The sequence below is a fragment of the Anopheles ziemanni genome, chromosome 3 (genome assembly GCF_943734765.1).
Source record: "Anopheles ziemanni chromosome 3, idAnoZiCoDA_A2_x.2, whole genome shotgun sequence".
Lineage (NCBI taxonomy): Eukaryota > Metazoa > Arthropoda > Insecta > Diptera > Culicidae > Anopheles > Anopheles ziemanni.
The window spans coordinates 95,362,193-95,386,426 of record NC_080706.1 but is presented as its reverse complement, the minus strand read 5'-3'; the positions used below and the strand labels follow the sequence as shown (position 1 = coordinate 95,386,426).

The 24,234-nt window shown below is 47.8% G+C and overlaps 1 protein-coding gene across 1 annotated transcript in view; it reads right to left on the bottom strand.

The window, feature by feature from the left end:
- Positions 1 to 565: 565 nt before the first annotated feature.
- LOC131286706 (neuroligin-1-like) overlaps positions 566 to 24,234 on the bottom strand; it is a 44,929-nt gene continuing 21,260 nt past the window's right edge. The window contains exons 5-14 of the mRNA XM_058315695.1: positions 23,257 to 23,451; positions 22,802 to 23,175; positions 22,584 to 22,729; positions 17,495 to 17,633; positions 16,838 to 17,144; positions 10,372 to 10,518; positions 7,229 to 7,463; positions 6,899 to 7,125; positions 6,448 to 6,782; positions 566 to 1,105 (exon numbers count right to left, since the gene is read on the bottom strand). Coding sequence (XP_058171678.1) covers positions 566 to 1,105; positions 6,448 to 6,782; positions 6,899 to 7,125; positions 7,229 to 7,463; positions 10,372 to 10,518; positions 16,838 to 17,144; positions 17,495 to 17,633; positions 22,584 to 22,729; positions 22,802 to 23,175; positions 23,257 to 23,451 — 2,645 coding nt within the window. The remainder of the gene's footprint in view (positions 1,106 to 6,447; positions 6,783 to 6,898; positions 7,126 to 7,228; positions 7,464 to 10,371; positions 10,519 to 16,837; positions 17,145 to 17,494; positions 17,634 to 22,583; positions 22,730 to 22,801; positions 23,176 to 23,256; positions 23,452 to 24,234) is intronic.

Here is a 24,234-nt window from a genome sequence, read left to right as displayed (position 1 = left end):
ACGAACGGATTTATCGTTTACCAATTTCGTTGAAGACGCTAATAGTGATGGGTTCTCGGAACCGCACCCACCGCCCGGAACCGCTTCCGGAGCATCTTTAAACCGGCTCCGATTCCGGCTTAGCAAACCCACGATTCCGTCTGGAGCCGTCCGGAGCCGTCCGGAATCGAAATCGGAGCCGACTCCGACTACCGACAACTCCGACGGCTCCGGACGATTCCGAGCTCGGAGTATTGCACCTACCTTACGGAGTCGTTTTCGATATTGGTGGAGTCATTCGGAAGCGGTTCCGGTTTTTTGTCGAATTTACCCATCACTAGACGCTAGCAGACGATTTTGGGAGATGGTATCTTATTTTCTGGAGCTTGAAGTACATGTTTTTACATAGTTTAAAAAGCAAGTTATGGAAAGACAAAAATATCTACGAGGTTTGTTTTACCTTTGGGACAACTTTTGCACCGGATCGAAGGGGACAAGCTTCTACTTCGAGTGTCATTTATGTTGACTTGTTTCATTTATGTCTTCACACAGCTTCCTGATCGTCGTCAGCTGTGCTGTACCGATGCTATACGGTCACCTCCTGGATTTGGACGCGCTTTTTCAGCGTGGCAGTGTTGCCAGCCGTTGTCGCCGACGCCACACCTGCCGCCACCGTCGCCCCCGCCGCTGACCCGGACGTCCCCACGCCGGACGGGTTCGTGGTGTGATGGTGCGCGTGATGGTGCAGGTGATGGTGATGCTGATGGCCGCCGCTGGATGCGGGACTTCCGGTGCCGGTGGTTGAGTTCACCAGATCCACCGTGATCACCTTGTCCTGCCCCGGGCCTTGGTAGCTGTGGTGGTGGTGGTGGTGCTGATGGTTGCTGGTGCTATTTACAAGGATGGACGTCAGGGGCGCCGGCGAACCGGTGGACGTACCGAGCGAGGAGGTGGTCGTGCGGATCGGTGGAAGGGGAGCCTTGCTGGCACGGGGAAGTGTCAGATGGTGGCCATCGATCGCCGCCGGCGTTATTGTCACAGCCGTATAGCCGACATTGCCGTGAGGTGAAGTGGCCTGTTGAGTGAGAAGAATACACAAAAACGGTGGTGAGAAATCATTCTGTCTCTATTCTCACTAAGGAACTCCCTGAAAATTGAAATCTGATTCCTCTTTTTTCCCCTAAACCAATCTGTGGAAAGTGGAATCTCCACTGATTAATCGTGTTTCGACCATCCATACGACCTAGAGAGGATTTGTTGGCATGCATTTTATCCACAACATTCCTCCCGCGCCCCTTGCAACCCCCACAATCGGGGCTACTTCATCATCATCAACCGTTTTAGTGGAGTTTCACTTTCGCGACCACTCGGTCGACCCGAAATGAATTAATTGAGCATTAAAACACCTCCACCACGGTGCAAAACTCGGTGACTCGGTTCTCCAGCTTTTCCCAGCTGGTATGCATTATTCATGCGGCACGCCAAACGGTACATATAATTAACTGCGGAATAATCAGCGACGAATTTATCATACGGGATATCTGCTAAATGCCGTCACCGAAATCTCATCCGTCACGCGTGTGTGTGTGAGTGTGTGGAGGAATTTCTCGCCTCCACGAGATGTCTGTTGCGTTGGGATTTTATTACCTTGACGTACGTGAGCTTTAGACGAGTCACTTGAGGGTCGATTTCTTCAACACCAGAGGCGCTCGATCTTTCGGTGGCGATCGTGTCCTTAAGCGGTTTAATGAGTGAAACCTTTTCCGGTTCACTGGACAGCCCCAAACAGCTCGGTAGCTTTTACGGACCTGCTTTTGAACGAAGCAGCTTGCCAGTTAATCAATCAATCAAGTGCAGACTTGTGGTTAGACGACGGACATCCGACACACACGCACACACTGGTGGGAATTTCACATGCTGTCCGGAACGAGGGTCACCTTGGTTCGGTCCATGCAAGATGTTATGTTAATGTATGCAGCGAATCGCAAATCTGCCCTCATTTTTATCGCTCGCCTCTTTTCCTCGGCTAATGTTCCCCACGCAAGATAAATCGATATGCATGATGGGGCAGTTTCTGTCCGTGATGAGATTATCCCGGATAAAATATGGCTCACACTATTCGGTGCTCGCACGCACGCACGCACGCACTCACTAGCGGACTTTGGGGCACACAATAGCAATGGTGTCCGGGACGTCAAGACTGCCTTTTCGAAAGCACTTCCAAGGGAAAAGTTTGTTAGTGCGGGGAATGGGGAAGGAAATAACCTTCACGAGACGAATTCTTTTGTCGGGATGAGGTGAAGTGATTCGTTCGTTCGTTCGTTAAGCCCGACCCGATGGTGGAAGGCATTTTTCCCGGGGCAGTTGATTTATTTGTCACGAACCTAGTGGCACCGACTTCCGTGACCTCCGGGAGGGAAAATGAGCCGCACAAAACAGGTTCACCGGGGAGGCTGGTATCATATTTTGTCACCCGAGGAGCTCCATTGTGGGAAGGTTACAGAAAGAAAAAAAAAACAGGAGATGATGAGGGAAAACAGGAAATGGAAATTTGCCGAAACCACTTGTTAACAGATGAACGCGAAGTATTCAAGTGAGTGAACAACAGGCTTCTTGGAACACTTCAAAAATGTTCTTTTTACGTTCGTTAGATCTTTTTTTTAATCTCGTATTCAAGTACCTTTTTGTTATATCACCATTTTAGCATTTTTGCGTTCATTTTCATTGAGTTCTTTTCCCAGAATTAAGTTGAATAAAAATAACATTTACCACGCGAAATGATGTTAAAAATAAGACCACAATTGCGTTTTGGCTTCACCGAAATCATTTAATCAGCAAAACCCACAAGCAAGTGGCTCGAGATTGCCGAATTTATTTTCCTCTGCTTCCCAATTCCTTCTATTTTTTTTTTTTTTTTTTTTTGAACTCAGCCAAATGATTGAGGCCAGCAATTGGCCCGCTTCCACCGGAGCAGCATGATTCCATTCCATCTATTTGTAGTTCAGCGAGGGGTTTCACTTTAAAATGCCTCATTTGTGTGCACTCGGGTTTTTGTTTTTATCTTTCTCTATTTCGTTTGCATGTTGATGGTTACCTTCGACGGTACCTTCGCAACACGAGAAGCGCACCGTTTTCTGTTTGGCTGTTTTTTTTTTTTTTTGTTTGTTTGTTTCATTCCAGCATCTCCAGCCAGACATCAGAAATACGTTCCTTGCGAAGCAGGCGGTGTGTTGCTCTGGCGCTCGAGAGAAGGGTAAATATCAATTACCATTTTTTATTTCATCTTTTCCGCTTATCTTTTCCTTACCATTCTTCCGACTCGTAGAGCCCGTGCTGGGGAAGATTCTCAGCGTGTGATAGCATTTCCATTTTTGTTTTTGCCTAGCTTTTTGCTCAGCCAACTTCCCATTTAGACCTTTTTTTGTAGCCCTTTTTTCCAGATTCTATTTTCCGCACGCACTTTTCCGTCCGTCGCCTACTGCAATCAAAAAATGGTGCCTCCGCTGTGGGGAAATTATTGAGGCCTGCTGCGTTTGTATTTTTCCAGCCGAAAGGGGCCCCCTCAGGAATAAGCTTGTTTGTAGCAAATTCGTTACCGACCATGGGGGCCTCACTTTATTCTGCCTACCGAAGGTTTCTTTTAAAGGACTTCAATTGGAATTGTTCTTGGAAAATTTAAATAAAATTATCCACTCCCAGCTCGGGGTTCACCGAAGTTGAAACAAACCGAGTTTCCCTCAGTTTGTGTGTGTTTATTTTCGCATCGTCGGTGCGGGGAGAGTTTGGTTGCGGAGGGGGGGGGGGCAGCCGGCTGGACAAGATCTACAAGCCGGTACAACTTCCGGTTGTGGATTTGCCAAAGGCTAAGACTATCCGATTCCGATAGCGTCCGAGCATCAATCAGTCATCCGTCAGTCCAGGCTGCTGACTCAGACGGAAATAAATCTCCAAATGGTTTGGTCCTGCGCTGCCTGCACTTTGTCTTTCCCCTCAAAAGGGACGCATCTGGATATCGATTTTGTTCCGGTCGAAAGCTGGGGGATAAAATTCAATTCCACAACACGACCAGAAGGATTCCGGTTTTTGCATAGATTGAAAAGATATGCGGCAATGTCTTCATTTCAAACATTGGAATATGCAGGCGGGTACAAAGATAGATCGATTCCTAAAATAGTCCCCCCCCGTTCGATGGGCTGGATGGAGATGAGAAACAAATCAACCTCCCTGTGGGCGGAAGACTTCCTTCCTTAAATCAGCCACCGCTGGACGTACGAGTAATTAATGAAACTCAAATTTGCTTGCCATTCGGAAAACTAGTTTGCATACGTTTCAATCAGGAAAATACGCACCAATGTTATGGGGAAATGAGTGATAAGAAAACGAATATTTAATAACCAAGCCACTCACATTTCACTCATCCATCACCATTAGTTTGCCGACCCGGAGTCATGCTTTCAAAACACGCAAATTTTTCGTTCGCAATCAAGAGCAGCTTTACATAAAGATTTTCATTACATGCCGGAAAATGCCGGGCGCTGCCTTCGGTTTTTGACACAAATGATTTTCTGACCATTTGACTGCTCCATGGTCAATTATGGACTTGTGGCGTTTTTCTTTTTTGACGAAAATTAAGCCAAACAAGCCCCGGTACGAGTTGATGAAAATGTCAGCAAACGATTTAATCAGGAGAACGTGTTTGCACCTCCTTCTCGTTTTTTTCCCGCCCTAAGACCTCAACCGTAGACGAACTAACGTCAAGAATGGGGGGAAAGAAAACATGAAGGCTCGGTCGACTACCGACGAAAGCAAAGAAGGACCAAATTCGCAAGGGTGAGAATAAATTGAAAGGAGAGCTTTTTTCGGGATGAAAGAAATTGATTCGTACCAGAGGAGAGAAGGAAAACATTCCCTCGGTTGGGTTGTGCCGAGGGACTCGAGACACCGTTTGTCCGCTTTTCCTACCCCCCCCCCCCGCCTGCGTGGCATGGAAAAGCTGGCTCGGCGGCTGGCTGGCAAGTAAGCAAGCGGGCACCAGCTTGAAGCTCCGGAAAAAGGAAGCTCGGTCGGCTGCCCCCTTTTCGTGGTATTAATGGAGTCCATTAACGACATTCAGCTAGCATTATTCGTCAGCAAATTGAGATGAATGAACGATGGCGTCGTCCGGTTCTGTTTTTTTTCCTCCCTTCTCTTCGCTTCTCTCTCTCTCCCCACACTCCCCACAGAGCGAGCTGATACAATGAGCGTGGTTTTGTGACGTTTATTGGCATTTCCTTCGGTCGAATTAATGTTGACCTAAACAATCATCGGGGGGGAGAGATTGTGAAAGGGGGAAGGCGGTAAAAGTGAGCTGCAATCAGATTTCGTCTTTCCGGAGCTTTCTTTCGTATTCATTAGAGAGCTTAGAAGCGACGGCTTCGAGAGTAAGAATCACTTATTCACCGATGCATGTCCGTGGGGTGAATAGATTTTCCGACCAATAGATATTTATATCACGCGCAAATCAATCTTCTTTTCATCTTTTGCGATACGCTCTTGTGGTGATCTTTTCAGTTTCGCAATGTGTTCGTAAGTGGAATGAATCGTTATGTCAAAGATAAACAAGTTTAAAGTCTTCTCTGGTATTTTATGTCCTTTCTACGATTGTATAGAAAGAGATACTTTGCTGGATAAAAGGTGTGAATCTAAGAATTTTGTAAAACATCGCGTTAAGAAAACACTCCAACGGAATGAACGTCAACATTTGCACTTGAATGTGAGTAAACAAAAACAGACAAAAATGGTCCGTTTTTCCTACTGCGTTCAAATTTTGTGTGAACATGTCAAAACTCAAACACCAGCCGGTACACGAGGCCGCGGCGCATGTGGAAAACTTGCGGTTTAGACAGAGACGTTATTTGTCTTTCATTCGCTTGCCACTTTCACGTGACGGGACCGAGATGGCCAACCAGAAGGGAAAAGCGTGTTGCGATGGCATTTGATTTATTCAACACTCGTCGCCGAGGGGAGCCGAGGTTGTCAACCGAAAAGGGGCAATCAATTTACAAACACAAATTCACGTCGTCAAGTCGGTACTGCTTTCCCATGCAAAGGACGAGGAAACTGTACTAAGGAAAGTACGGGCACCAGCTGTGTGTGTGTGTGGTCGATGACGGCTCGAGTTTTAACTCCGAAAGACAAACAAGAATCGTCTAAGAGAATGGATAGATTGGAGCGTGCATTTGGAATGGTTTTGCTTGGTTTTTTTTTCTTTGGTCCGTGGAAAACTCGAACTCGTATAGGAAATAAATCAATCATCATTGTTTTCTTATTTACATAGTCCGTAAGTCAGCGGAAAAAGGGGAAAGAGAAGGTAATAAAAAAGTAACGCAACACAAGTGTTCACATGAGACATTGTACCGGGGGGGTGGGAAGGAAAACCAGCCCTCGGGGTGCTGGTTATCAAATCCTGACGTCCAATGGCAAACTCACCTGTTGTTGGGAAAACGGCTGTTGCCGGCCGCGCGAAGACGAATCGCAGAAGCTTCCGGTGGACGAGCGGCCCAATGTGCTCGCTCCGGAACGGCTCGCCGTCGTCGTCGTCGACGGGGAACCGAGGTTCGTTTCCTTGCACCCCGTCCCGTGGCCCCCCGTGCACGTCGGCACTTGCTGGTGCAGATGGTGTTGGTGCTGATGGTGCTGATTGTGGACGCCGGTTTGGTTCGTGCCGCCGCTTCGCTTCGGAAGTGTCGCGTAGCTTGGCGGTGGTTCGATCGAACGCTTCGCCTTGACCGGCGACGGGCTCGGGAGGGTGGTGAGCGGAATCTCTGCTCGAAGGACATCCGGGAAATGTGCACGAGCAAAAGCGATGGATCAAATTGAAGATTAATCAGCGGGAAGGAGCGTGTCGTGGGGGAGGGAAAGATTTATGAGAGACACTCACCCGACTCGTCCGGAGTTCCGTTGCTGCCGGACAGGGAAGTGGACGTCCCGCTCGTCGCCCCGCTGCCCCCGATCCCCGCCGTCAGCGTCCCCGACGTCGACGACTGCGAGGCCTGCGATTTCCGTTTCGTGCGGTCGCGCTGATAGTAGATTCCGGCGAAGATCAACATGTTGAGCAGCAGCAACAGACACCCGACGCCGACCGTCACCCCGAGGGCCGCCGTATAGCTGTCGAGGGGAGGGGTGGGAGGGAAGCGAGTGATTAGAAGGAAATGAAACCATCAACATCGGGCGGATCGCGCGCATCAATCACCTGCGGACGGCGTTTTACCTGTAGTAGTGACGATTGGCGAGCTTTTCCAGCAGCTCCTCTTCCTCCTCCTCGGTCAGTACGTTACCCGGGGTGTCCCCCGGTCCCCCGCCAGCCTCCTGCAGCACCTCGCCCATCGTCGGGTCGGGCGTACACTCCGTGCCGAACGACTCCTGGCGCGACTCCTGCGCGTCGTTGATCAGCCCGTTCTGGTAGAGGGACTTCGGTCTGCTGAAGGATTCTGCCCGAACGGAACCTGAGACGAAAGGGTGGGAGAATCAACAAGGTACACTGATAAGCATTCATAATACACTGCCAACTGGACAGGTTAGGATCATATAGCGTTGTTAGGTCAGAATCTTTCCCGACCTCTTGATAATTTGTCTTTGCAACTCATAGAACATTATTCTCCACCAGTTTACAGACGTTGCCAGCAAACTTTATCTCGAAAGCGTGTGATTTTGTCTTTAACGCACTTTTGTTTTGAAATGACTCATCAACTCATCAAAGCATCTGGTATTGACATAGCTCATCGAATTTTGCCTCTAACGCATCTTACTTTGTCTCTAACGCATCTGAGTTTGTCTCAAGCCGAAAATCACTGCATAAACAAAGTACAGTAAACATTATTATTTTTATACGCTTTAAAGTAATTCTTATGTATTTTGGAATGATTTTCCATATAACTTTGTTGTGTTTGAATATCAAAAAAGATCAATAACAAGTCTAAGTAACCTTTGGTAGACGAAATATAATTCATTACGATAGTCTACTCCTTTTACCCTAATTAGACGTGGACTTTAGAAGGAATTTTATTGTCAAAATTGGCTCTGGCGTGACATAAGGGGGCTTGACAAAAACATGACAGAGTTTGACATAAACATTACGTCCGCTCGTGAAATAACGCAAAGTTCTACCAAACGAGTTTTGCAAAGAAGTTAGGCATGCTAGGTTCCAGGTTTTCGGAAGGAATATTTCTGTCAAACGCGATTTGACAGCAAAAGTCTGGACAAAGATGACAGTTAAAGTCCTCCTCTAATAAGAGTATTTAGAGCAACAAATTGATTAGCTAAAAAAACTACTTGCTGGATTTTCTTACTAAATTAAATCAGCTTTTTACCAAGACATCATGGTAAACTACAGATTTTGAACCTCCGACGGAGATCGACGGACGTTCCACGGACGGACGGCTTGTTTACCATATTGCTTCTTATTGTGGGGCGAACTGTGATCAAAGGTTCATGCTGTTTTCTACCTCATAGACGTGAACGTTTCGTTCCAGGAATTTTCGCGGAACATGCGGAACTTGCTGAAAGATTCTGCCAAGTCATTAACCAACGAACTAAAACCTACTATAAAGCCGTCCGCCTCAGGTTCTTCGGTTCTTTTCCGCCAAGCAAGCCTGGTCAAGCTCCGGAGCGTTGGCGTACTGCTCCTGCCAGTCATGGCCACTCTCGCCGGCGAGGGGCTTTCGAACACACTGGTTTTTCTCGCACCAAAGTCCCGTTTCCGCCTCGATGCAAAACAACCGACCGCAGAGACGGAAACGAGTCGTTGAGATTCAGTCGATCATTCTCGTCCACCATCGTTTCGTTCGCCCAAAGCATGGGTTTTCCACAAAAAAAAAAGGCGGAAAACATCGGCGTTCCCGTTCGTAAATGTGCTTTCGTGCGCATCCGGACGGTTCGTTGGCCGCGCCAGAAGCAAAGATGGCGCGGTCTGGGTCCTCTCTCTTTGGGAGTTATGCTTCGGATGGCGACTTGGCGGCGCAAAGTGGCTAGCCACATTTTATTTGCCGCCTTTCGGACTCGCAATCTGAAACTGGGAGTGAATGCAAGCGTGGTGTGTGGCATTGAAACACGGTTTGCAGGTTTTGCAGTTTGTTGCCTCGTTTGGAAGCCATTTTGTTGTAAGCTGTAAAGCTTTTCAAAGGGGCATGCGTTTGCTTTGTCAGTTCAGAGATGTAGTTCTGTTTCAACTTTACTAATAATCGATCAATTGAGGGTAAAGTTTTCCAACATTTCCACACAATCTTCCATCGAACTTCAAAATAATGACGCCCAATTTATTTAAGTTCCTGCAATTTAGATTCAAGTCGCTCAATCTCACGCATTTCTTATCAAACATCGCTTGATCCTCGTCTCAACTTCTCGAACCAACCGACACTTTGCCTAATCGACAAACTTTCCACCCGAGCGAGGGAAAGCGCGGTGTCTTTTTCCAATCTTTTCGTCACGCAACTTTTCCACGCTGGGAGTTGCGGTTGCGTGAAAGTGTCGTCCGTGGAAGCGCAGACACAACCGCGAAACCCTGTTTGACGTGTCACCTTCACCTTTGCCACCTCCCACCCCCTCCCCACCCCACCATCCTTGGTTGACACGTCGTCCAGTGGACAAACTTTCGCTTTAACTACACAACTACGCCGCACTACTTCTACTTCGTTCGGGGAAGAGTTTCTCCTCGAGGTACTCGTGATTAGGATCAGTCTTGAGGCGTGTCGGGGGTTAGTCGGTTGGCTTTTTCCCTCCCCCCCTTCGCACACCAGTTGATATGGTGTAACAGTTTTGAAAGTTTTTCCTGCAGGTTGACGGTTAACTCCCCCTCGTCGTCGTCCTTTTTTGGCTCTGCCAACAAAACGGTTGATCTTGAATAAACTGTTCAGATTGTCGGATGAATCTCTCGTCTGTTCGCAGCTTTTTTGTCACACAATCTTCTAGCATCGTCGTAATTGAGTCGGTGACACGCAACTGTGGCCCCGAAATTCAGGCCAGAAATAAAACGACAGAGAATCGTACTGTGTGGTGGAAAATAATTGCACGATATTTCGTGGCGACATGTGTGCGTGTGTGTTTGAGCGGGAAGGGAAAACTTTACCGAGATTCGAGCAAATGACGAGCGCTGACAAACAACGGCTTGTCGGGGGACCTTTCCCGGTGAAAGGTAGCGAAAAGTTTTTCCTTTTCCCCCCTCGCAACCCGGTTGCCCGTGATTAACGAATGGCGTTCCACACCATCGCACATATGCTCCTTTCCGATTTCGGGATGGATTCCTTCCAGGGGACACTCCGAGGTCGAGCCGTAGAACTACATTGTGTGAACTTAATTTTGTTTCCGTGTGCGGGTGAAATAGGCGAAAGTTGGGCTTTAGGGGACGGAAAAACTTACCCGCATAGTAGTGTGGTTCGCGTTCGCGAAAGTGGTGATGGCGCATGGACACTTCCGGATCGCCCGGTCGGTGCAGCTGCGGGATTAGGTTCAACCAGAGCGCCATCTTGTGTCCCCGGTAGTGGGTTCGCATTTTCGGCTTCGTTGCTGCAAATGACACGGGGGGGAGAAGAAGGAAATTGTGGTGTTAGAATGGGGAAAACCGACGGGAAAGTTCTGTATCTGATGTTCTCTATTTGTTACGGTTAGTGCAAGAGAAACGAGGGATTTTTGTTTAATGTTCATTTGTGATACTTTGTGTCGATTTAACATTCCTGAAACCCCAGTTAATCATCTTCAATTTAAAGTGAAAATACAAGTCCAAATATAATCATGGTTGAAATGATTGAGTAGCACGACCCGTTTAATGTTATTTAAAAACGTTTGACAGTGAAATTAATTGGTGACAGGTATTTAAAATACACAACACGCTACCTCAAAGCATTGGGAAAATAAAACTCCCTCCTTTCGAACGGTGTGCGCATTTTTGTGCCATAATTTTCCCGTGCTTTAAAAATTTAAAAACCTTCCTCCGCGTACGGAAACGTGGGGATCATGTGTGAGCGAAAATTATGATCCCCCGGGTAGTTTTTGGTAATTTTTCATGCGCATTCACCGTTTCCGAAGCAACCGGCAATAGTTTCGAGCTGCATCGCAATTTATGCTTGGAGACATTTTTCATCCGCATGGCATCACGAGAGACGTCGTGGGGATGATTTATTCTCACGATCGGGCGATCAAAACGGTGCAAAATGGGGAAAAACTTGTGGGGGGGACGCGAGAAAAATATATGACAACCAGCCCGAGGGAACAATGCGACGAAACTTATGCGTCGTTTGCGATGCGAAAGTCGAAGGAATCTATCAGCCACTGTCTCGACTGTCTGCGAACTCCCGAAAAGAAGGATTGCCAGGCAGCTCGAGGACGAATGTTTCGAGTTTCGAAAACAAAAAAAAAAAAGGTACACAATCCAATCCTTACACTAATGCATTTCACCTCCCCCTCCGAAGAGGGGTGGGGGAAAACGACGGCGGTGGTGTCGTTTCTCAAAGATTCTTGTCGTCCAGCACTTTTTTTTTGGCGACTCGGGCACCACATGGCACATTTGGCTTTGATTAGCATCGTTTGGGCAGGAAAGCGAGACGTGTCGAACGTCACTCCAGAGTGCTGCTGCTGCTAAGTGAATGGAAATTGGATGACAAATGAAGTTCGTTCTGTTGGCAGGGTTTTGTTTTTCCGTTTCGTTTCGTTCCCTATCGCATCGCACAATTTGTTTGTGATGCAGATATCAGGTTGACTCTCGTGTCGGAGAGGTTTTCAGAATGAGACATTTTTCATGCTATGTAGAAGAAATATCATTTTCTTTCCTCTTATTAGAGGAAAGGTATAAACATGATTATCTCGCAGAGGATTAATTTCATACGACATTCTTACTTATCGCAAAAATATACAAACAAATATCGAGTTTACCCGCTGTTATCTGCTCGGAAAAACAGCCATCGGTTTTGTTCTGACAATAACAACCTATCAGTGATCAGTCGTCGATATCACCGGATGTGAAACATGGCCTAGTTCCCGCTTCCAATGCTTTCTGGGAAACCCCCCTTCTGTGGAGCTCAAAAAGCCCCGGCATCAGGTTCACACACGAACCAAGGAGGAGCCAACTGGATCGAAACGAATCATCTTCGAAAGCATCACTAATGCGAAACATTGGCAGCCATTCGGGGCCGCAACCACTCCGGAAAATGGCCACCCCCGGAGAGTCGTACGTTGAAATGAAACTTTCAATTTGGCCCACGGTGTGTTTCGCTCCACGACGTGCGCATCTTTTACTTAACGGTGCCCGGCTTATCGGTTTGCCGGTTTTGGGAAAATGGTTCCTCCTAGAAGAATCGTCCAGGAAAGGAAAGCGTACGAGATTGGTTTCCCGCCCTCCCGGTACGCGAATAATCCGGGTCGCCTCCAACCGATGTTCGGTGGAAATTGGATGGAAACAGGTTCCCGCAGATCGTATACCTTATCCAACGCGGCACAACAACCGAGCGGATTCGAGCGAATTGACAGGCGACACACACGGAAGGCGCATAGTGGAAGGTATTAAATTTTCTTCACCTCGTGCTGGAAAAGTCGAGCCGCGGCGGCCCCGAAAAGTACGTGTCTTACCCGATGCACCCGAGCGGAACGCATTGTGCACCGATGTGCAAGTGCATTCGTTGCTAGATTTGCACGAATTCGCTTATCCATAAAAAAAGCGTACGCTCCCGGTTCAATATGTTCGATTTGCGATTGAGTCTTGTTGAACAAGCGCATTGCTATTAGGAAAATTTGTACCGCCTTGCAGCGAATGGAAACGAAGCGCTAAAAACGGCCTCTGGAGGTTGCGGAACTGACAAAAGGTATGAAAGATATTAAGAGGATAATATGAATGGAGAATGCAGGTGAAAGCCAATCTTTCTATTCAATGCAAACCAAATCCCTTTCCTTATTTTCCCACGAAATCTTTTCACGAAGTGTTCCGTGAACCGCTGGCATAAAGTTTTCCTATAAGACGTCGTCCTAATCACTGTTTAATCTGGCGGAGCAAATAAACAACATTAATTTACTCTCCGGTTTGTCACTCGCCGGACAAGTTTAGATTAGAAGTTTCCTCGATCGTAGCGAACCAGTTTTTCCTCTGTCCTCGCTTTCCATCATTCGAATAAGAAATACTTATCTACTTTGCAATAGCCAAAGACACGCACCATGATCATTTTTATCTTTCATTCAGATTCATGAGCGAAATGGCGCAACGGAGATAAATCCATCCGGAGCTCGGAGGGTCGCCCGAGTCGCCCCATCTTTATCATAACTAAGCCATCTTTAAGACATTTCCATCCCTATGACAACTGAAATAATTCACTTTCGGATGTCACTCTGGAGCCGTCCCCGGACGGATGCTGGTTCATTTTAAAACACAAACCGTAGCCATGGCAGCCATTATCCCTCGTCCGAAGGCTCTTCATTAGCGTTATCCTTGACGGAAAATCGTCACCGTATCACCGCTCGCTCGCTCGTTCTTTCGACGACCTTTGCCGTCGTCGCCTTTCGTCGCCATTGATTATGGTTGATTTATGCACGGAAAAGGAGAGAAAAGCTTCAATTCATTCTGAGGGCCATCCGCACGAACTGAACCGAGCCGACTCACTTCCGACGTCCGGGGCACGTTGCACTGCGGATTTCATTCGGAAAAGTGTCCCCGTTCGCTCGCAGACCAGAGGCGGAAGACGTTATGGGTGGTGCGGCCACCAAGACCAGCGTCGAGTTGTTTATTTTTCATTAGATTCTTTTCGCCTAATGAAAGATGCAAACAAAAATATGCTTCATTTCATCGTGAACCGGTTTCAATTTTCCACTCAAAGGGCCTCTGTGCCGTGCCATTGTCTTTGTCGTGGGGTTGTCCCTCGGAGGGCCTACCGGCATTCTTTTATGTGGCAGCTTTCACTCTCGCTCGAGAAGAGAAGTGGAAAGAAAAATGGGACCCCTTTTGTTTCGGCCTAAGCTTTGGTTCGGGGTCGTCATGGTTCGTCGGAATGCCGGGTTGGAACGTAGTTCTGTGTGTCTACTTATGTTGTTGTCACTCATTTTCTTCCGAAGAAAATGGATTGTTTCACGCGAGGCAAGAGAAAGGGCACGAAAAGGACGTGCTTGACCTTCGACTTCGAGCAGGCTCTGATTTAAAGATTTTCCCACAAACACCGACACACGAAGACGAAAACGAATGACTTTAATTTCGAAGAAACATCGTCCTTTATTGTTTGTCGATCAGATAAACGCCGCTTTAGAGCGAGCTTTAAATAGAAAATGATGCTTTCTAAGGCTGCCGGGAAAAAAGAAGGAATCAAATACAATCCCATTTTTGCTTTACAAAAAAACAAAATCCATAGAACCACACGAAACATTTTCACCGGAAATCAAAGACCACGCAAAGAATGTTTTGCCATGGGATTTCTTCGTGGGAAGCGTGCTTATCCTTGTTGCGTGATTTCGATTTCACTCGGGTCGGTGGGGGGATGGAAAAAGAAAATGGCCGGACAACATCTTCCTCTAAACGTTGTTGTTCAACGATGTGAAATATTTTCCACTCGAGCTGAAATTACATTAAAAACGGCCACGCGAGGCCGTTCGAATGACGTCCGATAGCAATTGGCAGAAGATGATATCGATTTTATGGCCACTTGAACACGAAATACGAAACTCCGACGAAACAAGCTCGGCACTGGATGGAGAAGGAGGAAAAAAGCGATTCCACTTCAGAGGAAAACATACACAACGATGTTGAAAGTTTGTGGTGTCCGGGATGAAAATCGATCCGTGATTTAAAGATGAAGAAGGAAACGGTGAAAGGGAAGAACCCGAAATCCATCATGCCGCACCTTCGTGATTCTCTCGGACAAGGAAACAAACAATAAAACTGGCCCCGACCGAACCGGTGCGCCGCGCACAAAGATGATCAAAAAGTTTTCCATTTAATTGTTTATCCCAAAGTTGACCATAAATCTCTGTCTGGACAGGACGAGTCATCGATTCGGTCTTATCGGTTCGACAAAGGAACGGGAAAACGTGCTACTAAACACCATCGAGGACTCGGACACTTCGGAGTGTTTCTCTCATCTCTCGGCGAGCCTGTTTTCTTGTCCCGCGGGACGCTTCGAACTTCTGGGGAACTTCTAAAAATCAGTTCCAACTTTTCGTCACCCACGGTTGTCCCATGGTGAACATTTGTCTTCACCCCTCCGCTTCCCAAACCCCTCCAATGGTCCATCGCCATGGTTGGGAGGGAAAAAAGGCCACAGATGTAGGTGACCAGCATCCAGCGTGAAACATATCTTTGTGCGAGCAAAAACCTTTGAAGCAACTGTTACATTCCACACATCCCTGTTTTTTGTGCGCATTTTCCGACCACTGTTTGAGGTTGATCTAGCGTGTTGGCCAGTGGTGGTTTTTGCTAAAACAACTCGCAAGAAACAGAAGTATATTTAAAAAGGGAAAAGGGTCCACGAGCAGGTCCGAAACCGGGTGGAAACTTTAGCATCCGCAAATTCTTCTTCTGCCCCGAAACCATGGGGCTCACCGGTCCCAGTAGTAAACTGTCTAGCCGACGTCGGCCATCCCATGCGGGGCCCAGCTTGTGCACTTCATAGATGGGAAAAAGATTTCCAGCTCCAGCTAAAGGGGGAAAACACTAGGGGGGCACTCCGATGCACAGAAAGGGGGTGTGGAGGAAAAAAACCCCGGCCAGAAAAAGGCGAAAGCTGTTCCGGAAAATGGAAACGGCCAGAGCGGGAAAATGCACACACACTGATACACACCGACTTTCGCTGATCCGATAAGAGCCTTATAACTAAATTGAATTTATCTCCCTCGTTTCTTCACTTCCTGGTGTGCTTGTTCTTTTTTTCCACCCCGTCCCCGGCTCGAAATGGGGACACGGGGACCTTTTTCTCGCTTTTGAGGTTTAGATCCTTCTTCCACTGGCGAGCGATAGGAGCGTGCAAGTGCCGCAAACCCTTGCAGCCAAACGGGGGGCAACAACGATGGAAACGTTGGGAAAAACAGATTTACTGGTAGCAAAAGTCGTCTTCAAAGAGGGCAAACGACATCCTTTCGTCCGGGCTGAGGGAGCTGATGCGTAGTTCATGAGGCGAAACACAAATTATTCATGCCAGGGTAGGCCAGGGTTTCTTTGAGCCCTCGAGAGAGGTTTCGCCCCCGAAACAATCGCAACGACAATCATTTCCATCGATCTCACCGTCTCGGATCCGGATTCTTGACTGTGACTCCACGGCTCAAGTGTTACTAGAGCGAAAAGACCACTACCAGGGGGTGGGTGTTATTTATCTACGTACATCTACATCCTTTGCAATGGGAAGATAGGAAGAAAGAGAGCCGAGGGAAAGGGGGACGAGAAAAAATTATGGCCAAAAATTAAAGAATCACCGTTCGGTCCGGGGCCGAGTCGAGTTTGCATAATTCACCGGAATGGACTTGACTTTCGTCTTCTGGCACGTCCGTACTAGTGATGAGCGGGTCGACCCGAACCTATCGGGTCGGAGCGATCCGTAAGCGACCCGGAGCGGTTCGGGTCGTATTCCCGATTCCAACGACTCCGGGTCGACCAGTAGGTGCAGTTGTCCATATGCGAGCTTGACCCATTGGTTCGGGTCCACCCGAACTCGTTGCACCTACGGGTCGGAATCGATCCTTCAAGGGACGGATTCGATTCCGGATCGATCCGTGAAAAGAATCGTACAACTCATCACTAGTCCGTACGAACGTGGGGGAGGGCCGTCCTGGTGCTTAAGATATCGCCCAGTGAAGTGTTGTAACTCTTGACCCCCTTGACAAACCTCACACCCCCTTCCACCACCGCTCGCCTTTCTATACTCACAGATGCTGAGATACTGCTGCGTGGTCGTTTCGTACGTTTCCCACGTGATCTGGCGGAAGCGGGTCCGCTCCTTGGCGGTACCGTAGTCCGGGTGGACGGGCGGGGGCGACTGCACCTGGCCCCCCTGCTGCTGGTGGCCGGCCTCGTTCGGGTCGCCCGTCTTGCAGAAGTTGGTCACAAAGTTGAGCACGGCCTCGTTGACGCCCATATCCTGTCGCGAGTAGTTCTGCGGGAAAACCGGTCCACCCTGCACGAGCGGCAGCCCGAAGATGTACGGCAGGTCCTCTCCCCGGACGCTTCCGAGGCGCTGCAAGGGGAAGTGGAAGAAAAGAAGCCCGAGCGTGACAAAAAAGAACAGGAACCACGATGGCGTGTTAACTCCATTACAGCGATGACCTTTTTATTCCCTCGCTCTCTCTCTCTCTCTCTCTGAGGAGCGATAAGAAACTCAACTAAATCATAGTTTTACATGGCACTCACCGCGGGAAAGTTTTAAATAGATTTCTCCGAACAACTGTACCTAAATCACTCCAAACTATAAATCTTGGTTTAGAGGTTAGAAGAGTTTCCCATTCAGTTTGGAAAGTTAAAATTCACCTTCACCGGAACTCAAAGTAAACTAACATACAAAAAATACTACACCAGCTCCCAACTCACCTGTGGATATTCGCTTTCCTTGCTCTGGTAGGCAAAGTGAAACATGTACGTCTTAGCACCGCGCCTCGCGTGCAGATAGGCAACCTTCACGATCGGCGCGACCGTGTGTCCGTCGCTCAAGGCTTCCATCGTTGAATCTCTGTTGGGAAATAAAAAAACAGTGAAACAATTTATTATAATCCTAAGCCGGGCCCCGTTGATGAGGAACCGGAACACCAAGTTCATTGCTTTTTGGAGGAACGAATGAAGAAAATTATTCCGACGACGGAAAAGCCCGACTGCCATCCATCAGTTGGGAAATAAACAACACCATCCAGCAAGCTTTCTTTAAGTCAGTATTCAAATACATTCTCGACGGACGTCCGGGCCGGGTAGGGAGGGAAGCTTAACGTGAAAATTAGCCACCCGGGGAAAAAGTATTCGGCACGTCATCGGCCGGCGTCTTCGTCATGGCTGGATGGTGGCGGGAAAAACGGAAGCAGGTTGCAGCAAAAGAGAAAGTCGGTCGGTTTTGAGCCTTAAGCCTTAAGGTTTTCAGATTTCCTTGACCAGCACCATTCGGTGGGAGGGCTGGCTGTTCTTCCGATTTTTTCCCCCACGACCCACAGCAATATTTTTCCCCGCCCCGGTGGAAAAAGCTACAAATGACAGAGTGATGACAATAAAAGTAGACGCTAGCAAATGGGCGAAAAAAGGTGGCGAGCCAGAAATCGAGAAAACACACCGATAATCCCGATGACTGGCAGGGATGTGGGTGGGGGTGGAAAATGACCGGCCTTTTTCTATGGCGAGGATTTTACTTTTTGGGGATGTGAAAAATACAGCTTTCAGCACCCGGTACTCCCCTCCCACGGGGGGAAAGCGAACGTTTTCCCAGAAGAATAGGGCGTCGCCGGTAGACATTTAACTGATGTTTCAAAAGCTTACAGAGAGGAAGAGAGAGAGAGTGAGCTCTACTGCTTTGTTTTCCGTGGGAAACTCCCGTGTGCGTTTCATCATCGCATCCTTCCCCATTTTCCATTATCATCCTAAAGTACGATTTCAATTGAGCTGCGGATTGGAAAAACGGAAAACTTTTCGCAACCGCCGCTACCGAAACAAAGGTAAAAAGGAAAAGTGATGGTGACAGTTGACACTTGCTTTGCGGTATCGATGGTTGAGCTGGGTTCCTTTTCCTCGGAAGCAGTTTCCTGGGAAAAGCTTAAGGATTCAAGGAGTGACACTGCAGATCTCTCCATTTGCTCGCTGAAGCTGCAGCCGGTTTTCCCGGGGGAAAGCTGTCGTTTGTCAGTGCCGTCGACGATGTTATGGCGAATATGTCAAACCATCTTCAGGTTCGATTGACAGCTTTGTCAGTCGGATTGGATACCATTTTACCGTACGCAAGGTAAGTAAGAGCTGTCCAGTAACAGCTTCATCAGGTGTTTGCGTTTTACTCGGGGGGGAAAAAACATTGCCAAAACCCCAACGGGAACATTTCAGCTCTCAAGGGCAGGTTATACATTTTGTATCAGCACAAGTCCGGAAGGTCGAGCGGAAACCGTTCATTTGGAATTTATGCACGTCGGAAAAATGAACCCACGAGCCTGAGGTCTAGGATTATGATTTCGGTTCCTCATTTCACGCTCTGCAATCGAGGGTCGGGAAGAAAAAGGACGGTATAAATCCCCGAACCTACGGTCTTGGAGTTGAAGGGCAAGTAATAATTTTCAGTACAAGCCGTTGATTGATGAGCTCGTATAACTTTCCGTTTTTCTTTTTTCTGGGACTCCACATCGCCAACCGGCCGAAGATTATTCCAATCACCATCGATATTAAGGGCTTTTCTTTTCGCCCCCCCGTTCCGATCCAATTTTTCCGATCCGAGAGGTCAACCCGAGAGCGGGTATTAATATTTATTGCTATTCTCTCCTGCCCCCGCTTGACCCCCGGGGGTGTACCGGTTCCATTGTTTTTCCACGTTGTGTGACAAATGAGCAAGAATTATTCACATCGCGTACCAAACTCGCCACTCATGCCGGATTAACTGCTTCCCAACTGTTTGATATGGAACTTGATTTCCTGCCCCCCACCTAATCTCCCGTGCAGCCGCCCGCGAACGGGGGAAAGTAATTTGTTATTTTAATTGCAAATTGTTCTCTTCCAAGGACGCGAACAATGGTTCAGATAAAAATGGATTGTGTTCCGCGTATAGTCTCACACACACACACGCGCGCGTTTCGGGGGCACGGAACAGGAAAACATTAGCAGAAAGCATGAGCGATTGGAATGTTCGAAACACCGATTAGGAAACATCCATTTGGGGCTTAGTTTTGCTATGATTTATCACAGCAGAAGTCAACTTATGCTCAAGCAGGAACATTCGCAACTGTTTTAATTGTTTATGCTAGATGGAATGCGGTTTAAGATATAGGGTTTGCCACCTATGTTCAGCTCTAACCCACCGATGATTGAAATAGCTCCTTAACTGTTGTCTCTAACTCGTCTCATTTTGTCTCTAACTCATCTGACTTTGTCTCAAGCCGAAAATTAAGAAATAAACAAAGTAATTGTGGTTATGATACATTGTAAAACTCCAAGAACAATAAACATTATTATTTTTGTATGCTTTAAAACTATTCTTATGTATTTTTGAACATTTTTGCGTTTAATTTTTGTTCGATCATGCATACGTATGTCAACTAAGAAGGCTACATTGTGGTGTTTACCTCGGTGTCATAAACGTACTTGCTTGCATCAATGTATGTCACTTGACAGCTAAGATAGTGCGTTTATGCCACCGGGTTAAACACCACAATGCAGCCTTCTTAGTTGGCATGCACGAGTGAAAAGCATACGCCAAATTGTTTAAAAATACATAAGAATAGCTTTGATTGTATGCTTCAAATTATAATGTTTTTTGTTCTTGGAGTTCTACAACGTATCATAACCACAATTAGTTTGTTTATTCCCTGTTTTCGAGACAACCCAGATGCGTTAGAGACAAAGTCAGATGAGATAGAGACAAAAGGAGATGAGTTAGAGGCAACAGTAGATGAGCTATTTCAAAATAAAGTGAGTGAGGGACAAAATCACCCGCTTTCGAGGCAAAGTTGGCAACGCCTATATAACAAGGTTTGAATAACGATCGAAAGTTCCCAAACCGAAATAGTGTAAAGGTAATACTAATTCTAGACTTTAAGAACTATGCTAGAACAAAAGGCTCATTGTAGAATAATGGAATATTTGTTCGGTCACTGACTCACAAATCACAGGCTTATTAATGGCCTCGTTTAATGGTGATAGGTTCGCGATCCAAACCGTCCCCCTTATTGACATTCGAGAGTGCTGTTCTGTGTTGACATTTAATGCCCGATCGATGCAACAGCTCGGCGGAACGTCATAAAACATAAACCGGAATTAGCGCCGAGGAGTATGATTCAATGCCCCGGCATAATCAATGTGTATGTGTGCGCTTTGGAATGGAGTTTGGGGTCACTAAAACAACCCCATTCCATCGACAAATCGGACGGTGATGTGCATATGGGTTCGAACGATGCACCCGACTAATCCTATTTCACGCTATTAATTGGCTCCAATACTACCGATACTCCAGTCTCGTGTCTCGTAACAGCTGCCCCTCACCCACCCCCGAAGAGACGGAACCGGAAGCGAACTGCCCGGTAATCAATTGAGTAGCCTCCCTTGAGAGAGGGAGAGCTTTTTCCAAACAACCGACCGTCGCTTCATTTGAGAACAAAATTTCATTACGGAAACACGTGTTTTTCCCGCTTACAGAAAGTGCCCCCCCTGCGGACTGTCATCCCACTCCGGCCCTTCGAGAAAATTCCAGGAAATCCGGCCCCGGATTACTATGCTAAACCGTCCACTGGGAGCCGGTTCGGATGAAGGTATTTTTAGCTGTAATATTATTGCTGCTCCCATCACAATTAAGGCGTCCAGTCTACACATCAGATGTACACACACCGGTGTCGGTGTTGGCCGGTGTTGTCAAAAATACCACTGGGAATCGACGTGGGGAGGGGCGTGGGGGAAATTATGCCAACCCCGGGGATTGGATCAAGCGTTGCAGTTGGATCGCAAATGTTATCAAGCTACCGACAATCATGCCACTTAACAACCTATATCCTATGCCGGGGTCGTGTCCGTCCTCGGGTCCGGGAAACTGTGTACATTTCTTGTTCATATTCCACACTGCAGCACCGGAAGGAGCCAGATTGCAGTATCACTCCCCGCCGCTCCACCCAACTCCACCCCGGTGCGAGCAAAGTTTAATCTCATGTTGGGAATTAAAATTTCACAAAATCCAATTTGGAATCAAAAGTCTCGTTTTACTATTTCCGTGGCCTGGTTGTGGGAAAATCCACCTTTTTCACACAGCCGAAAGAGGGTGGAGATGGGAAGGAAGGGTGGACGTGTGCCACACATACGCATCGATGCGATTTTTCCCAAAACGAAGAGGTTGAAAACGGGGCCTTCTTCCTGTTCGACTCTATCCACAACGATTGAATTCCTCTCGGGTTCTTATTTTTCCAAAAACCAAGAAAAGAGACTGCTTTGAAATTCGAACATCGTAGGCCGGGGGTAAAGGAACGCCGTGGACGGAGAGGATGGGAAAAATTTTCATTTTCCATTTTCGTTCCAATTTCTGGCCCGTTCCGTTTCGTTTACGATTGTGATTTGGGGCGGCGCGCGTGTTTCGCAATCGCGTCACGTTTTTCTCCCGGGCGCCCAAATCTGTTTCCCAACTCCCAACTTCCCACTCCCCTTGGCTTCGGCTCGGATGGAAGCTTTTAGGAAGCAAATTGTGTTATTTTAACCAATGTGGAAAATGGTTCTTAGGAGTTTTTTTCTCTTCTCTCTCGTTTGTGTTTATGTTTGGGTTCGGTTTTGGATACGGTGAGTGATTTGAGTGAACCAGTCTTAAGACTGGACAAACAAGTTCTTCATTAGATTTTGAAAAGATTTGCTCACGTTAGGACATATCAGCTTCCCCTGGGAGCTCACCGCAATTCGCAAATTGTGCCAATACCGGGAGTCCCTCGGGATTACGGGGTGGACTTCCGTAGCTCGACACAATTACTCGTACCTGATATTGATTGGATGTTGGATTGGTTTGTCCCAGTCGGTGTACTCGTTACGGACGGCCGAAAAAATCTCGTTCAGGTGGAACGTGTACGCGTTGCGAATGTACGTCCGCAGCAGCCGGTTGCGCTGGTCCTCCTCGAGTCCGTACTGTAAGGTGAACGAAAGGAGAGTCGCGATCAGTGTTCAGTGGGAAAGGGCAGAAAAAAGAGGGCAACCCACCTGAATGTCGGAGGCGCTGAAATCGTTGTAGCTTTCGGTGGTGGTCGCACCCAACATCAGCTCGCTGGTGATGAACCCCTCGCCGGAGTGCTCCATCGCGAACTCCGGATCGAGCGAATCCTCGAGCGGAAGGAACGGGCCCCAGGAGGGCATGAAGCGGACGCTGGTCAGCCGGACGCCCATCAGCGCCTCGATCGGCTTATCGCGCAGACACTCGGTGATGTCGTCCGTCGATGGCTTACGTCCGTTCCGACCCGGAACCAGATGGCACGCCATTTGCTGCGAGACCTCGAGCCGAACCGCGTCCGGATCGGGGATGAGTGCCCACGGACTGAGGGCTGATCCGCTCAACAGAATCGCCCTTTGAACCAAACCTTGAGTGGAAAAAGAAACGAACGGCGAGGTCTAGGTGAACACGTGGACACCAATTAAAAAGATAAGACTCAATAACTCACCCTTTCCGGACTTGGCGATGAGCACGAGGTTGGCGAGGGCGGCCCCGGTGTCGTGGCCGACGATGGTGATGCGCTTCGGGTCGCCCCCGAACGAACCGATGTTGTCCCGGACCCAGCGCAGCGCCAGAATGATGTCCATTAATCCTAGATTACCGCCGGAACCCGGTGACAGTGAGGCACGAGTTTTGAGAAAACCTGCATAGAAAGCGAAGCGAAAACAATGAACCATCTCATGATAACCGCTTCCTGGAAGAATGTACACCATTTATCAGCAGGCGAAAAAGTATCGCTGGAAACAGGTACGCCAACGCGGTTCATTTTCTCATCTCACAGAAAATAGGGGGTTTCCCTAGCAATTTTCATTCAACTCGCTAATTTCCCTCCCCCGAAAATGGCTCGCTGGAAGCTCCTTTTCGGGGTCGGTGCCCATAATAAATATCTTGTTATTTGTTACGGTTCCGGTGCAGATTCCACGGCCAAGGCCCCACACTGTTGTTTATTATCCTTGCGAAAGAAGCCACCGTCATCTTCGAGGCACGAGGAACCATTTTTCAATCGGACCAATCCTTCGGGGAAATTTGAAACCAAAGAAAAACGCAACCACGAGCTCGAGGGGAGGGAAAATAATTCAATCAATTATTCAACCGAAATCACTTTTCTTGAGGCTACTTCGGTACTACGGCCCAAGAGAGCTTGATTTCTCTCTTAAGGGGGTTGGTAAAAAAAAATGCTGCATTCATTTGCAGCGAACGTTGGGGCCAAAGGTCCAATGGAGCGACCGTCCGGGTCATCGACAAATAAAACAAATAAACCATTTCCTGATGTTTATCTACTGATTACCTTTTTGCCAGCTCGGAAAGGCAAGAAAGGGGCCACCCGGGCCACAATCCATTTCCATTTTCTTTGCCATTGCGGTGTCAAAGACAAGAGGTTCGAGTCGAGAAGAAGCAAAAAAAAGGCAGACTTCAGGGAAGGACA